General features: G+C 39.5%; 1 protein-coding gene across 1 annotated transcript; it reads left to right on the forward strand.

Moving 5' to 3' along the window:
* Positions 1-1,537: 1,537 nt before the first annotated feature.
* ppm1kb (protein phosphatase, Mg2+/Mn2+ dependent 1Kb) lies at positions 1,538-16,597 on the forward strand. Its single transcript, XM_046874307.1, has 7 exons — positions 1,538-1,606; positions 4,693-5,231; positions 6,316-6,416; positions 12,804-12,969; positions 13,890-14,034; positions 14,134-14,268; positions 15,217-16,597. The coding sequence occupies exons 2-7, from the start codon at positions 4,792-4,794 to the stop codon at positions 15,346-15,348; spliced, it is 1,119 nt and encodes a 372-aa protein (XP_046730263.1). The 5' UTR covers positions 1,538-1,606; positions 4,693-4,791; the 3' UTR covers positions 15,349-16,597.
* The last annotated feature ends 1,285 nt before the right edge of the window (positions 16,598-17,882 follow it).

Raw genomic sequence — 17,882 nt, forward strand, 5'->3', positions numbered from 1 at the left:
TGTGTCAGAGAAGTATGTGAGGGTGGTGCAGGACATGTATGAGGACAGTGTAACAGCAGTGAAGTATGCAGTAGGAACGACAGACTGGTTCAAGGTGAAGGTTGGACTGCATCAAGGTTCGGCCCTGAGCCCTTTCCTGTTTGCAGTGGTGATGGACAGGTTGATTAAATTAAAGGTCAGACAGGAGTCTCCCTGGACTATGATTTTTGTGGATGATATTGTGATTTGTGGTGAGAGTAGAGAGCAGGTTGAGAAGAGCCTGGAGAGATGGAGGTATGCGCTGGAGAGAAGGGAAATAAAACTCAGTAGGAGTAAGACAGAGTACATGTGTGTAAATGAGAGGGAGGGCAGTGGAGTGATGCGGCTGCAGGGAGAAGAGGTGGAGAAGGTGGTGGAGTTTAGGTACCTGGGGTCAACAGTGCAAAGTAATGGAGAGTGTGTTAGGGAAGTAAAGAAAAGAGTGCAGGCAGGGTGGAGTGGGTGGAGAAGAATGATAGCAGAAGTGATTTCTGATAGTAGGGTATCTGCAAGAATGAAAGGGAAAGTTTATAGGACTGTGGTGAGACCTGCGATGTTGTATGTTGTATGGATTAGAAACAGTGGCATTGAGTAAAAGACAGGAGGTGGAGCTGGAGGTAGCAGAGCTGAAGATGTTAAGGTTTTCGTTGGGAGTGACGACGATGGACAGGATTGGAAATGAGTTTATTAGAGGGACAGCGCATGTAGAACGTTTTGGAGACAAGGTGAGGGAGGCGAGATTGAGATGGTTTGGACATGTGCAGAGGAGGGACATGGGGTATATTGGTAGGAGAATGCTGAGTATGGAGCCACAAGGAAGGATGAAAAGAGGAAGACCAAGGAGGAGGTTCATGGATGTGATGAGGGAAGGCATGCAGGTAGTTGGTGTGAAAGAGGCAGATGTAGAGGACAGGGTGGTATGGAGACGGATGATCCGCTGTGGCGCCCCCTAATGGGAGCAGCCAAAAGAAAAAGAAGAAGACACTTGAATCCAAATTCCACTTAATATGTTCCTTAATTTTCGAGATCTTCCATTTTAGCAACAAGTAATAGTGATTAGTGAAGTATTTTTTATCTGACATATAAATATTAATAAATTAAATCATTACATTTTTTCTTAAATAAAAAAATCGATATTTATTAAGATACTTATGTTATATAATAATTATTAATATAATATATGATATATTATATATGTATATATATATATATATATATATATATATATATATATATATATATATATATATACATATATAATAGAATATTATAATTGTATTAAACTAAACTACAAATATTTAAAATGTATTATTAATTTTAAAATTACAATTTAATATTATATATATAATATTATTATTATTATTATTATTATTATTATTATTATTATTATTATCTATAATAGAAACGCATTTAAGACAGACTCTCTCATTGGCTGCGTGATATTTGTTCAGCGCACTGATTGGGTAATGGCTGCTTGTCCCGCCTTTGTGGGTGTGGCTAAATGGTGGCGCATACAGTAGCAGGAGCTCTTCTCGCCATTTGTGTTTGTACTCACCAGCATAACCAGTCGTGTTTCCAGTGTGTTAAGGTGAGCTTATTTCTTTATTATGATTTATCCTGGTTTTAACAGGCAGGATGGAGTATAATTGAAGGATTTACAAAGCGTTCAAAATAACATTCGTTGTGTTTTATTGCTATGTTTGGTGTTTAACGGTTAAATAAAGAAGCTCAGCCGTTGCTAAGATGTGTGTAGAAAATGCAGGTATATGGAGCAGCTGATGGGTGAATGTCTGGAAGTTTCTCGTGTAATAAAATGATACGGAAGTGTTCAGGGTGGTAATAATAATAATGATAATGATTAGCATTGACTTTGCTAATGTTTAAAGGGAAATAAAAGAGCCCGAGTTTGCTAATAGCTTAGCCGGAGTGTTGCGTCATTCTCATCAAGGCGGCTTGTTAGTGTATCTGTTAACAAAAAAAAAAAAAAACATGCAATTTTCATTTATTTCTGTGTTTTTTTTGTGTGTATTTTATGGGGTTACATGATAAATTCGTGTTGATTTTGTGAATAATTGTGCGGTGGTGTTGAGTGAATGAAGCCTCTGTTTATAGCGGTGGTAGAAGACAGAATGAGGGGCGGGGCAGCATAAAGGGGGCGGGACATCAGAAGGGGGCGGGGCTTCTGACCTCACTACAAGTTTGCATCGTCCAGGCAAGGCATTCCTGTATAATGTGTTTGTGTGCTTTCAAATCTCAGAATCTTCAAAGTAAAATTTTAGGTTAAGCTTTATTCAAACATTTTGAATAAACAAACTGTATGGTCAAATGCCTTGCCGTCACCCCCAAGCATGACTTAGGATCAGCCCTCACTGACTTACTTTTAAATATATTTTAGTCCATAAATATGTATAAAATTTTCTTTCTTTCGTAGCGTTCCTCTTCGGTTGCACCGCTTAAAGGAGAGTAGGTTTAGGTTTGAGTTTCTATCCGATCCATTCGAGGTGGCAGCGCCGGGGCCGTCTAGCAGGCGTCCGATAATGTTGCCGTTTCTGCTACCTTTGATTGGACGGTCGGAGAGCGCACTAGTCCGAGTTTGCAGACCGCATCTTTAGCAAACTGCACGAGCTACATTGGGGATATGTCTATTGTTAAAAGTGCTATACAGATAAAATTGAGTTAGATCTTAAAGTCGATGTGTTGAAAGAAGGAAAAATGGGTGGATGTGGAGGGGTCAGATTGTAAGGGCTTGACAGTCGGGTCAAAGCATTTTCGTGAAGGTCAGACTATACCGGACTGTGGTGGTTTCTACCTGCTAATAGTGGTCTGTAGAGGGAGGACTGGTACACCTATGACATGGAGTGAGTCGAGCAATCCCAATCCCACAGAAGAGCTACTGTAGCACATATTGCTGAAAACAGAAAGCAGTCTCTGTTAGAAAGGTGTTGGAACACACTGTGTATCACAGCTTGCTGCATATGGAGGTGTGTAGCTGTAGACCAATCAGAGTAGCCATGCTGGCAAAAAGCCCCAGTAATGGGTGGGATGAACATCTGAAACGGACTATGGAGCAACGGAAGAAGGTGGTTTTCGCTTTTTTTGTGCTAATCTGGTGAAAAGATGACATCAGTGTTCATTATGCAAAGGCAGTGTGTAGCTCTGGGGAATGTTCTGCAGGGAAACCTTGGGCCATTTCTTTCATTTGGACTTTATTTGGACACATACCATAAACCTAAACACATAATTTCATGGCATGGGTACTCCCTAATTACAGAGGTCAAAGCATTGAAGGGGTTGACTTGGCTTCCATATTCCCCACTTTTCATTTTTGTAGAGTAGTATATATGTATAAGGGATATAGCAGCATTTTATTGAAAAGTGGTTCAAGCTCTCAATAACTGAGATTCCAAGACACACCACACCTGTACCAACTCTAAAGGTGGAACAAGCACTAAAGGGTTTAGGAAGAAAAATATTTCGAATACCAATACCACCTCCAAGTCATGCCTTTCACATAACTGCAGCCATGTACAGTTCTGTGTTTAAATGGAATGCAGTGTAACCATTAGAGTATGAAATGTGATACTCAAAAACCCCAAACTACACTAGCTATATGAAGGTGAAACGTATTATAAAATCTTTGTATATTTGAAAGGACGCTATTTTTGAGTCTGGGATTTATCACGTCATCACCATCGCGAGCTGAAACAGAGAGGGCATGTGGGGAAGTGGTGTGTCTCGTCGAAAGGTCAGTAATGCCGTGTTCTCCGTGATGTTTGATAGCCGTCGCGTGTGATGACCTTAGGAACATAGCAGAGGTAACAATGTTCACAACAGTAATAGATTACAGCTATGTAGAACGTTTTCAGCGCAGGAGGAGGCTGTGAAACGATCGTGGAGTTGTAGCTGGACAGTAAAGGTTCGAGAAGCAGTGGAGGAAGGAGCTTGGTGAGGTGGTAGGAGATGGTAGTAGATAGTATATACGGTGTAGTTTGATCTCTTTTAACTTCGTATTTTAACAGTATCGATTATGTAGATGTCTTACTAATTCCACTGCTCGCTTTGGGTTTTTCAACCTGTCTGGTGTTTCATTCACTAAACCAGAGATTCCCAAACACGAGAAGAGGGAAAGAACTCAGATCTTCAGATCAGGATAATAGTTTTATTGTAGGCTGCATAAACCTTGAGCTTTGTTGGTGAAACAAACCCAAAATCAATTTCTGTTTTCATTGTACTAATGTTCAGTTTATTTTTTTAGCTCTTTATAGGAAAAAGTTTGGACAGATGTGGATTTTGCAGTGTTCTTGTCATAGTCTATTTGTTTAACGTTGACCTTCTAACTGAGCCTCCCCTAAACTCACTATCGCAACGCGACCTTCCTTCGACCTTTCCTTAGTCCTTCTCCTCAGTGGGAGAGAGTTCCTGAGCACACTCGCTGCACTGTTTGTTTCCGGTTATGGATCGTGACACGTCTTAACATTTTTTGCCCAGGTTATATATTAAGCTTTTTGAAGACGAAGGGAAGGCAGTGGTGCACTCAGGGGAAAACATGAGCGCAAAACAAATTGCATAAATAAATGCAGCACATTGCTTTGAAAACCTGAATGTCAATGTTTCACTGTAACCCATTTAAATAAATTTTTACCAAAATCCTTTTTTCTGTTGTTTATTTTTTAGGAACCTCCTAAAACCTCCTTACAGCTGCTGCATCTGATACAGTCTGGTTTAAGAAGCTTGTTTCCCCCTTTTTGGTATTTCACAGTCTGTTACTGAGCTATGTCGGTGGCGGTTCTCGTGCAGCTGGCCTCGCATGGAGGGTCGCGCGTGTGCCGCAGGATGCTTCAAAACAGGGTCCACTTTATTCAGGACAAGCTGCTGCGGTCGCTGCACAGCCCGTCAGGCCCCCGCGCCAGCAACTCGCGCTTCGACCCAGACAGCAGCGGGCGCCCCACCACCTGGGACTCCTTCGGCATTTGGGACAACCGCATCGATGAGCCGATTCTGCTGCCATCCAGCATCCGCTACGGCAAACCCATCCCCAAAGTCAGCCTGTCCAAGGTGGGCTGCTCCTCACACATCGGCCAGCGAAAAGAGAACGAGGATCGATACCAAGTGTCGCAAATGACCAGCGACATCCTTTACTTCGCCGTGTTCGATGGCCACGCTGGCGCTCAGGCTGCCGACTTTTGCCATAAGTACATGGAGCAGCATATTAAGTAAGTGTTCCCACAGAGACAACGATTTCCTTTCAATCAGACTCAAATTTCGAAACTCTGTTCGCTACCTCTATTTGCAGTTTTAATATACAAATCTTAAAGGTCGATTAATTGTTTTTTCCCGAACTATCAGCATGGAAAATCTACGCTGATAGTTTTTCCGGCTCGATTCACCTTTAGAGGCTAGAGCGGTCTCTAGTGGCACAGTGCGCAAACAAGCCTATGTTGTATTTATAATTTATTATTAATATAATTGTATATATTTGTTAATATTTATTTATTTAATTTAGAACGTTTTCATGACTTAGTATTCAGATTTCCTTTTTTTATTATTATTAAAATTATTAATTTCTTTGTGATTACTGTTCAGTGCTATTTTACTTATGTAAAACAGTGTTATGTTTGTTTCTTTTTTTTATCCAGTATTCATTTTAAAAACTATAGGCCGATTCATGCGCAAAACAAAGTATGTGTGTGTGTATATGTATATGTGTGTATATATATTAATATAATGCTATAGTTTTGATAAAAAAAAATTTTTTAGTAACAATTATTAATTTACTGGATATTATTCAATTATACATCATTCTTTGTGATTTCTGAAACTGTAAAGATTAAATGCGGCCCTTTTCAAAGAAAAGTGTTTGAAAATGTTTTTTTGAAAATGTTGCAGTGTCTTTATAAACATAGATTTATAAACCCACTATATCTTGCACTCGTTGCAGTAATTGGCAATATTCATCGATAGCGACTTCAAAGTACTCTGTCCATGGTTCTGGATAAGGGCGTCTGCAGAATGCCGTAAATGCAAACATCAGCAGTGTTTATGGAAACAGAGCTGTATAACCCTTCCACAACTAGTTCTATTTTTTAATTTAATTATCAAATTACCCGAATGTAGTCTCGATAACAACCCCGAGTCTGTCGTATTTATGTATTTAAGTAATTATCCAAGCTTTATGAGTGTTTATTTTTTGATAAAATGATGGTATCTGTGTTGTTTTGACCCACACAGGCATGGTGAATATAATCAATCTAAAGTGTTGTAGACTCATGGCACTGTGCTCAACACATTTGTTTACAGAGAGCTCGTGGCTAAAGAGGACAACCTCGAGGTCATCCTGACAAACGCTTTTCTAAATGTGGACAAAGCGTTAGCGAGGCACCTTCACTTCAGTGCAGACGGTAGGTAACCTCGCTGCTGTTTATTCTGCTGGAGTGGGATTTCAGTCATGCTTATCTGCTTGAGAGATTAGTGTGGGTACTTTAGTTAGAAGTTAGCAATTTAACCAGTTTAGGTCTTCAGCTTAATGCCATGCTATTAGGATGCACTTTATTGGGCCAACAGTGGTGTATTTATCTTACATTTACTGCCAGGTTCATGAATATTTGGACACGTACAGTTTATTTTCAGCTGTCTACATAGTATATAGGAGATATTTAAATCATGTATATATATATATTATGCTCAACCCTTTTAATGTTGTGGTTCAATTTGGACTTGTTGCTGGTAACCTTCAACATGAAGTCCACAAGCTGTTCTTATCAGTGAAGCAGCTCATCACGGTGAAATGTCAGAAACATTACATGTGACCTGTCGAGTACATTTGCAAAATGAAAGAATGCACTAGCCAGTTGAGGAATACAAAAAAGGAAAATAAATGATTTGGCTTAGATCAAGAGCATCCTCCAGGAGGTAGAAGAAAAGCCTTACTAGATACAGAACAACTTTTATCACCCAAAAAGTAGCTTTTTTTGTTGCAAAAAAACAGTTTTTAATAAGAATGATAAGAAGAAAAGAGTATGAAGAAGGAAAGGTACTGCTCATGATCCAAAGTGTACCACCTCATCTGCACTACCTAAAGCATTTTTTTAAAAGCGAAGTGAAATTTCCTGCAGTGACCAAATCTTGAATCCAACTGAATGAACATTTCACGTTCTTAAGTGAAGAGAAAACGTAGCATGAACAAAGCTGTACAGTCCTGGTGGAACAATCACCAGGAGAAAAACAAAACATCGGCTGATGTTTTTGGATTCCAGAACGCGGACAGCTAGTGATTTTCTCCAAAAATGGCAATGTGACCCCATAAGGTCATCAGCATATAAAAAGTGTGTTCTTCCTTCCATTTTTAATAAGTAAATATAAATCATTGAATTTCAACTACTATATACTGAAGCAGGCAGCTGAATTAATATATTTCATAGTATAGTTTAATAACAGTATTTGTGAAATATTTATTGAACCTGGCTGTTTGTTTGTTTGTTTTTTTCCGACATGATGAAGCTAAATTTTGAGAATGTATTAAAGCCACATATTCCAAAAACGAAGACAAACTGCAACTCAAACGTTTAATTTTTTTGATTTTGGTACAAGTGGATGCATCTCATTTATATGCATGGCTTGCATAACAATTGGGTGGTTGAAATAAGTTTTTCACAAAGCATTTTCAGAAAATTGCCACAATAAAAGACATGCCCACTTTTACCATCATCAAAAAATCTAGATTAGCATGGTTTGCTGTTTGATCTGCATCAAACTTATTTTCCTATAACCACATGCTTTTACAACGTGTTTTATTTCTCTTATACCACAGCAAATTAGAGATTCTTTTGAAAAACGTATTGATAGTTAATCAATTATGTTCAACAAAACAAATTCCTGTTGTCACTTCAGTGCCGGTCCCAAGCCCGGATAAATGGGGAGGGTTGTGTTAGGAAGGGCATCCAGCATCAAATCAAACATGCGGAGGATCCGCTGTGGCGACCCCTAACGACAGAAGCCGAAAGAAAGTTTTACTTGTGGTATGGCAGCTTTAAACAGCTACCTTCTCGTGTCTTTAGTTTTTTCTTTAGTCTTAAGAAAAGCTAAACAGAACAGCTTTAGAAGTAGACATTTTAGGCCTTAAAAAGCTGTTCTAGGTCGTAAATAATTTTAAACAGGTCAGAATTTTCTGATTTCCGATGCAACGCTACCTGTAATGCTCACTGCAGCACATTAGAATGTGTTTGTTTGTTAGTCTTTCTGTGATGGTCGCAAAATCTCTTGGATTGTACTACAGATGTAAGACGGATTTGATTTTTCAGCTACAAGAAAGTTTTACACTACTTGGCCTGAAAACATTAATTTAGTGTTTACTTAAGGCTAGTTGCCACGTAATACCTACGTTTTTCGTGTTCGTGTTTTTGATGTCACGATAAAGGTTTTCAATTTTATTCTTAATGGATTAAAAAATTTCTGTAACTAGAGACTTCTATAAAAGCTTAATCAAATTAGCAGCCAGTACTACTATACATCTAATTAACCTTCTGAATAATTAGAGTTGAGAATTTAACAGAGCTGTGGTATAAGACTTATAATAACACTCGAACCCTGTCGTGTGTTCACGTGACAAATCCATTGGCAATTTCCCACCAGTCTTGAAACAAATTGATGGATTCAGCTACGAGCTAGTTTTCTGTTTTAATATAAAATCAATTTTCTGCGTTTAGTATATCCTGGGGAAAGAAAAATACATAACGGGAAAGCTTCTACTTTTGTTTTCTGGTTTCACACAGTTGTGAAAGTTTATACTTTTTCATTATCTTTCTAGCGAGTTAGTTTTAAAAGCTACAGAATAGAGGTACTCAAGTCTTGCAGCTCGAAGCGTTTAGATAGAATTAACCCTCACCATGTCACTCTTGTACTGTGTGTCCCGATCATGGCCTTGGTGCCTGCAATGTACAACCTTGCCCTTTGTGTGTGTGTGCGTGTTATGACAGCTGCGGACCCAGCTAAGAACCCATAAGAGCGGCAGCTCCACGCTACCTTTTTGGAAGGCGAGGAGCTAGATTGGTCCAGCGGGTCCTTGCGTGGGCTTCTGGAAGGTTCCTCAACTTTCTCTCCCCTTTCTTTCTGAATCTCTCTCTCTCTCTCTCCCTCTTTCTCTCTCTTCCTCCAAGTCTCTCTAGCTACTTCCTGTTTGTCCAAACATTACTGAAAAAGAAAGACGAGTTGAACAAAGTTGTGATCAGGGTTTGTTGTTTGTCACACATTGAATGCTGAAGAACCAATCAGCACTGAGTTGTTAGTTTATTAGATAGAGCAGGTTTTTGTTATAGTTATAGTTTAGCTAGTAGATGTAAAAAGTCTGCACATCCCTGCTGTTAGAACCGCAGGGTATTTGTGATGTAAAAACATGAAACCAAGAGGAATAAAGTCTTTAATTTCAAATAGTAAAAAAAACAACAACTAAGAAACATATAGAAATGATGGCGGAAAGAAAAACGACACTACCTGGTTGCAAACCTTGGAGAATGTAACCAACTCGTGTGCAGAATCGAGTCATTATCTTAGATCGGCCATAAATAATTCCCAAATATAAACCAGCTGTTTCTGTCTCTAAGATTTTCTTGATATCTTCTTGGTTTTATCCAAAAGCTGAAGCCATGGTTCAACTTTTGGTAGGTTTGAGATCAAAAGATGAAAAAAGGACGATAGAGCAGGACTTCAGCTCTCCTGACATTCCTGATCTGCTAAATAACCTCTAAACCAACCCATTTTTCAGATCATTAGAAATATTGGAACAGACTAAGGTTTCTTGTAGTTGAGTTAATAGCTGTGAATGTTCTTTTCAGCATTGAGTCCAAAGTAAACCAACTTGAAGACCAGCATTCTCTCTGTGTGGGGAAGATGTAAGCCATTTTGAAGCTGACAGTAAGACACGAATTTCACCAGCTAGCATAGCAATTTAAAATGTCCTGAAAAAATACCTCTACATTAACAGTATCAACAAGCAGATATTCAGCAGGTCAACCAAGAATAACTGTTTTCTGTATCTTAATCTGTGAGATCTGTAGCGGAAAACATAAACAGCCAATGACATCATTAACAACAGGAGTGAAGGCATCACTGTCCACCACTTAAATACAAATTTGAGAAAAGAAAACTAGAGGGTGAACTAAAACATGCAACCACTCATGGGCAAATATTAAAAGGCCAGATTGGAAATGTTTAAAAAAATACCGAATGTGGAGAAAGAAAGGATCTGTTAATGAGCCACAATATTGAGGCTAATTGTTCAAGCATTGTGGAGGTAGTGTCATGGCTTTTTCTTGCATGACTCTCTCTGGAGTCATCTCACTAATCTTAATGATAATGTAACACATGATAGTAGTAGTAGATTGATTTCAGAAGTATATAGAATCATCCAATCTGCCAATTTAAAAAGAAATGCAAACAATTAACACATTATTTGCAGTATTTCATGCAATGTATTGAAGCTGTGTATTTCACTTGGATTTAAGAAAAGACTAAATATTTCAATGCTTTTGCTCACTTAAAAACTGCAATCGTCTACCAAAGTTGCCAGGAAAGAAAACTATCGTGTTTTATTCATCTTTTGATCTCAAACCCAGATGTGTTTGATGTATAGCAAAAACAAAACAATTGAACCGTGTATACAGTGCATCACTTTTTTACACGTTCCAGCCTTATTCCAAAAAGGATTAAGTTCATTATTTTCCTCAAAAATCTACAAACAACACCCCATAACGACAACGTGAAAGAGGTTTGTTTGAAATCTTTGCAAATGTATTAAAGCTAAAAAAAAATTATTCAGTAAAAATAAGTATTCACGGCCTTTGCTCAATACTTTGTTGGAGCCTCTTTGGCACCAGAATTCATCTTTCACTCGTTCCTGACCAGTCTCTTAGTTCCTGCTGCAGAAAAACATCACCACAGCATGAGGCTACAACCACCATGCTTTACTGTGGGGATGGTATTGGCCAGGTGATGAGTGGTACCTTTTACAGAGGAGTGGCATACATCTGGCTACTGTACCATGCATGCCTGATTGGTAGAGTGCTGCAGAAATGGTTGATCTGTACCCACAGAGAAACACTGGAGCTCTTTCAGAGTGACTAAAGCCCTTCTTCCCTGATCGGGCAGCTTTGCTCTAGGAAGAGTCCTGGTGGTTCCAAACTTCTTCTGTTCATGGATGATTGAGGCCACTTTGCTCATTGGGACATTCAATGCTGCAGAGATTTTTCTGTACCCTTCCCCAGATATGTGCCTCTAAACGATCCTGTATTGGAGGTCTACAGACAATTCCTTGGATTACATGGCTTGTGCTCTGACATGCACTGTTAACTGTGGGACCTCATATAGACAGGTGTGCGCGTTTCCAAATTATGTCCAATCAACTGAATTGACCACAGGTGGGCTCCAATTAAGTTGTAGAAACACCTCAAGGATGATCAGTGGAAACCGGGTGCGCCTGAGCTCAATTTTGAGTGTCATGGCAAAGTGAATACTTATGTACATGTGATTTTATTTTCATTTTTTTACCTTTTTAAACATTTGCAAAGATTTCAAACTTCACATTTTTTCATGCTGACTTTATGGGGTATTGATTGTAGAATCTTATGGAAAATAATTAATGTAATCCATTTAGGAATAAGGATGTAACAACAAAATGTATGCATACTTACACACTACACTTAGGCCGAGGGTACAATATATGGACAAAGGTATCGGGACACCTGACTTTTCCAGCCATATTTGGTTCTTCCTCAAAATCTTCCCACTTTTTCCTTCACTTGAACTAGGAGACCCAAACCTGTACCAGCATCACAAATTCCACCTGTGCACCATTCCAGCTTCATTACGATATGCTTTACATGGCTTGGAGTGGAAGATCTGGAGTGGCCTATTTTAGAGCTCTGACCTCAAACCTACTAAACACCTTAGGATGATACACTGACTGTACACCAGGCCTCCTCACCTACACCTACACCAGTACCTGGCTTTACCAACACCCTTGTTGCTGAATGAGCACAAATCTCCACAATCACACTTCAAAATGTAGTGAAATGGGGACTAAACGTGCAACAGGATGTTCAAAAAGTTCATACATACATTTGGTCAGGTGTCCACAAACTTTTGTCTATGTATTGTATGTGGACAGGTTTTTTTTTTAAAACCTAAAACCTCCGAAAATGAAAACTTTTCTATGTAACAAACGCCACCATCCGTTAATGTGCATCAGACTGTAAGTCCTCCAGTCAGCTGATAGATTACTTTATCTAATGTATGCCATATTAAGCTGTTATGCATGTTTAACTGCTCGAGGCATTGCTTTTTCTATCACACAATTTCACTCATTGTGTTATGTAGAGAGCAGGAAGTTTTGGATTGAATTAGGAATTCTCACTCCCCCTTTCAGACCCTTGTTGCACTGCGGTTTGGCATGCTCTACTTACATTCATCTTCGTTTTCTTTCTCTCATATCTCTGTGCCCTTCCCAAAAGAACACCATTTAACCCTGCATGATTAGCCCCACCCCATCCATTCTCTCTTTTGGAAGTTTTCCTGAACACTTCCTATCTCCTTGTATATCTATGGAGTTCATCAAAGTTGTGTGTGTGAGAGAGAAAAAGTAGAGCCTGTGTGACTACAGCAGTGTGTGTGTTTGTGTATGTACACTCAACTCAGTGAGTGCATGATTTTTACATCATGCCCTGTTTAATGCAACATCGTTGTTAATCCAACGCTCTAATGTTTAACTCCCAGGCTCTCTCTTTGGTGCTTTACAGCCTCGGTGCTAAGTGCAGGCACCACAGCAACGGTGGCGCTGCTGAGAGACGGCATCGAGCTGGTGGTGGCCAGCGTCGGAGACAGTCGTGCGATGCTCTGCCGGAAGGGCAAAGCACTTAAACTTACTGTGGACCACACACCCGAGAGGAAGGATGAAAAAGAGAGGTGAGGAAGTGGCCAATGGGGCAACATGGTGCTAGAGGGTTCTTCATTCCATTATGAAGGCCTTTATCATTTTTTTTTTTGTACACAATGTTCTTTAATAGTCTTATATAAACCACTGTGACCCTGACCAGGCATTTACTAAGGATGGTTGAAGACTCAAAATAGATGTTAATGAAAATGGGCTTATGGGTCAATCAAAAAGTGGTTATATCAGACCACTTACTCAGTAGTGCATAAACGTTCATGCCTCCAGTGGCAATTTTTTATAAAATATTATTTTAGAAGAGCGTGGCAGAGACCAAACAAACTGTCGGTCCACCGAATATTTCTGCATGAAGAACAGGGATTGTAGTCAGAACATATTCTAAAATGGTTTGGTATGAATACAGATGTGTGGAATTTTTACATGAAAGATTTTAACTCACCTTCTGATCAGAAGTCCAACTTTTTAACCACTGAGCTACCCCTTGTATATACCCTGTATAGTATTATATGTCTGCAAAGAATTATTGCCATCCTTGCAAAGTTTTGAGTCAAAAAGCATCTGTAAAAAATGAGAACGGTAATTGAGGTAAATCTGTTATAAGAAATGAACTTATAAAAAAGGTCCTACGAATTCATTATTTTCCACTCATACTTGTTTCATTGTTGAAATCAAGTTCATCTTATTGTGTCTTCATCATTTAGATTCTTTATGCTATAGATGCTGCTGCAATCATCAGACTGCCTTTTCTCCCACGACTTTTCCATACACTCTTTTATCCTAGATGCTGATAGAAAGATTCTGTATATTTTTCTACGTAGATGAAATTTGCATCTCGATGTCGTGCTTGTACTTGAATCCCATTTGTCCCGATTTATATATAAACATGGTGCTGATTGTTTGTGGTTAAATTTGTATGCCCACCTGTATGTTGAAGGATCCGTAAATGCGGAGGTTTCGTAACGTGGAACAGTCTGGGTCAACCCAACGTAAACGGACGTCTGGCCATGACACGGAGCATCGGAGACTTCGACCTGAAAAACACCGGCGTCATCGCCGAGCCGGAGACCAAGCGGATTTCAGTGAGTAATAGATTCAGGTTGCTATACAACAGAAAATGGTTTAGTGATAATACGCATTAAATCTTGTGTTTAACCGAGCGACCGTACCTCTCCGTGCAGTTACATCACGCACACGACGCCTTCCTCGCACTCACCACAGACGGCATCAACTTCATCATGAACAGCCAGGAGATCTGCGACGTCATTAACCAGTGCAACGACCCCAAAGAGGCAGCACTGCGTCTCTCTGAACAGGTACGGGCCCCTGAGGGCCAAGAGAGGACATCGTGTTTACAAAACCTGCCCACAGTCAGATTTAGTGGTTGACAGTAGCTGCTATGAAAATTGCTCTCGATACAAGAAAAACCCACACAGATGTGGTTTTTGTTACAAAACAGAATTAGATGAATTTAAGATATTAAATTCACAGATAATGTGACTTACTGAATGGGGGTCAGGGGTCAGGAATCTTTGTAAAGCAAGTGGGATTTATCAGTATTCCCTCTGGGGTGGTGGGATTAGACAGAATTCCTTCTAGAGTGGGTGGGATTTGTCAGTATTCCTTCTGGTATGGGTGGGATTGGACAGAATTCCTTCTAGAGTGGGTGGGATTTATCAGTATTCCTTCTGGAATTGGTTAGATTGGACAGAGCTCTTTCTCTAGTGGGTGATATTGGATAGAATTGATTCTGGAATGGGCGGGATTTATCAAAATTCCTTCTGGTGTGGGTGGGATTTGTCAGTAGTCCTTCTGGAGTTGGTGGGATTGGACAGAATTCCTTCTGGAGTGGGCGAGGCTGGTCAGAATCCCTTCTTGGCAAGAATGATCAGAATTCTTTCTGGAATAGGTCTTGAGAATTCCTCTTGCAATAGGCACACCTGCCTTCAGAATTCTTTCTGGACTATCTGAAGTTGGTCAGAATGATTTATGGTGTAGTTCAGAAATTCTTCTGGGAGGATTTGGGGCGATTAGAGTCGACGTCCCCACAGTAAGGCTGAGTGAGAGTCTCTGCAATCCTAAACACCACTAAAAGTTATACTAGTCTTTCTGTTCATTATTTACAGTGCTTTTGTTTAAGTACACAAGCGCTACTTGGAACACCAGATACCTAATGTTGTATCAACAGTTAGCATGACTGACTCTTTCTCTCTCTCTCTTTCTGTCTTTCTTTCTTGGTGTCTCACCCTTTCCCTCTCTCTCAGGCGATTCAATACGGTGCAGAGGACAACAGCACGATCATCGTGGTGCCGTTCGGCGCGTGGGGCAAACACAAGAGCTCGGATGTGAGCTTCTCCTTTAGCCGCAGCTTTGTGTCCAGCGGCCGGTTCGCATGAGAGTGAAAACCCGAGACCGAACGAGAGAAAATGAAAGTGGGAGAATGAGTAAGAGGAGAAGGGGTGTTAGAACAAATCAGTGGACGAGGTGGCATGATCTCAGAGTGCAATAAATCCAGGGTGTTATGGGAACAAGAAAAAGTTGCCTCAGGATAACGACACGGTTCATGACCTTATAGCTTGTGTGAACAGTCCTGTATTAGGAATATTCTAGTGTACGTTAAGATCCGCTTTCCTGAAGCACTAATCAGTATTTCTGAACCTAAACTTGAACTAGACCAGTGATGACACGTGGCCCCGTCATTTGTCTAGTTTTACCTCACAATATTTTGTATATATTTTATAACTGTGAATAGACAGTAGAATTTTTGGTTGTTGGTTTTTCTTTCCACATCTGATGGGTGAAGTACGCTTGCACTTTTCCCCCCCGATGACTCTGTATATTCTGCTTCAACGGTTTAAAGTGCTTCTTGGTCATTTCACTGCTTGGTTCGACCATTTTAAAGTGACATATCATATGTTCTGTAGAAACCTGTTAACGTAATACGAAAGAGAGAGAAAAAAAACGTGAGCCTGGCTGCGCACCGAACTAGGACACGTATGCACTTTCCATCAGCAGAGAAGACGCTTCCGCATCACCGCGATCAAGTTCTCGTAAGGCATTCCGTGCCGTTTTATTCGCATCCGGACAGTTTTTACTGTGAGAAACGGGAACGAATCGGGTGGCGCTGCACTTATCCAGGGGCAGCTGATGAACGTTAGGATGATTTCGGTTAGAAACCATAGACGTATCCGTCGGAGTTTACGCATCCGGGCAGAACGATGGAATGGGAAAGATTCCATAGAATGTAAACTTTCTAGCATTTAGGATAAGGGATGAGTCCTGTGGGAAATATTTACAAACAAAAAACAGTCTTTCCATCAGGATTCACATGTTTTAACCAAGATGCAGTGGTTTTTGGAGGCGTATTCTTTTTTTTTTTTTCAGAGAATGCTGAGGGGAAACAAATTCAACTGTTCAAAACATGTTCTGGTACACAAACTGTGTTTTATTTATTTATTTTATTATTATATATTTTTCTTTTTTTTTTTTACATAATCTGGACCACTGTTCACATCATTCTGCTCATCTAGTGCCTTTTTGTTCCCGTGCTTCACTCTCCCCATGCGAGCACAAATTAATCAAACACTAATCAGTTCACTATGAACTTTTCTAAGCACAGTTGGTACAGGTTTTTTTTTTTTTTTTTTTTTTATATAACTTTTGTATGTAATAATATTTATATATTTTGATGTTCAAGAAATCTATATATACATATATCTATATATCCACTCTTGTATAGATGCGAAGATGTGTAAAGTGTTTTATTGTAACAGTAACACAGTTCTGGTTTGGGAACTTTTTAATCTTTGTGTAGTTCTTTATCTTTAAGTTTTGGTAATTAGCTTGTATTTTAATTTTTTTTTCTCAAAACCGAAGTCAGCGATGCTTTTAATGTCGGGTGCACATAATCTGCGATCACAAAGACAAACCTTTATTGTCCACTACTGTTGTTTTTTTTTTTTTTTTTTTAAATCTACATTTACTGCATAATGTGAAGAAATTAATGAGGAATTTAACTGGATTTGAGTTTTAATCCCTGCCCAAATGCAGTCTGGTCTGATTCACTCCTTTCTGTTTTTCTTTTTACTTCTCTGAACTGATGAATAAAAGTTGTACGGTTCTAAGTGAAGATCTTTACAATACATCTGTGGCCAGGTGTCCAAGAGAGTCGACATGACCACCACTAGCCAATCATGAGCATTTGTGAGCTTGTGTATGCAGAAGTATCACTTTCCTCAGAGTGTGTTACGCTGCCTTGTGACCCTTCCAGATACTTTATCGCTTCATCTTCAAACTGTGGGATCAGAAGTGGAAACATTGTACAAACACTAAGTTGGCACAAATGATCTACCTGAGTTTTGGGAGCTGGTACCATTTCATACCAAGATGGATTTTACTGGTACATGTTTCAATTTAATTTCGATTCATTTTTTTGTTTAGCACTTTTAACAATGAACATTGTCTCAAAGCAGCTTTATACAGATAATGTGTTGATAAAGAATGAATCAGATGTTCTTTATAAGTTTGTCCATGGTGAGTGAGCTGGTGGCTACTGTGGCAGGGAAAAACTCTCCGAGATGGCATGAGGAAGAAACCTTGAGAGGAACCAGACTCAAGAGGGAACCCGTCCTCATCTGTGTGGCACCGAATGTCCATTTATTACATATAAACAATGTTGAGGTGTGCAGGTGTTCCCCTTTTGGAAACCCAGGAACCGATTGTATCAGTTTCCGGTGCTTCAATCCCTTCAGTCCAACCAACACGGGGACATGAGCTCAAACCTTTACATCAATCCTACATGTGATGTTATCACTCCATCATCCTCATCATCACTCTGTGCTGTTGAACTACAATGTGAATCTTCTAAACAAAGAGTCTGAATTTTACTACTTCACCACTGCATGAGTATTTATTTCTTTTATTTTTTTTG

The sequence above is a fragment of the Silurus meridionalis genome, chromosome 2, assembly GCF_014805685.1.
Source record: "Silurus meridionalis isolate SWU-2019-XX chromosome 2, ASM1480568v1, whole genome shotgun sequence".
NCBI lineage: Eukaryota > Metazoa > Chordata > Actinopteri > Siluriformes > Siluridae > Silurus > Silurus meridionalis.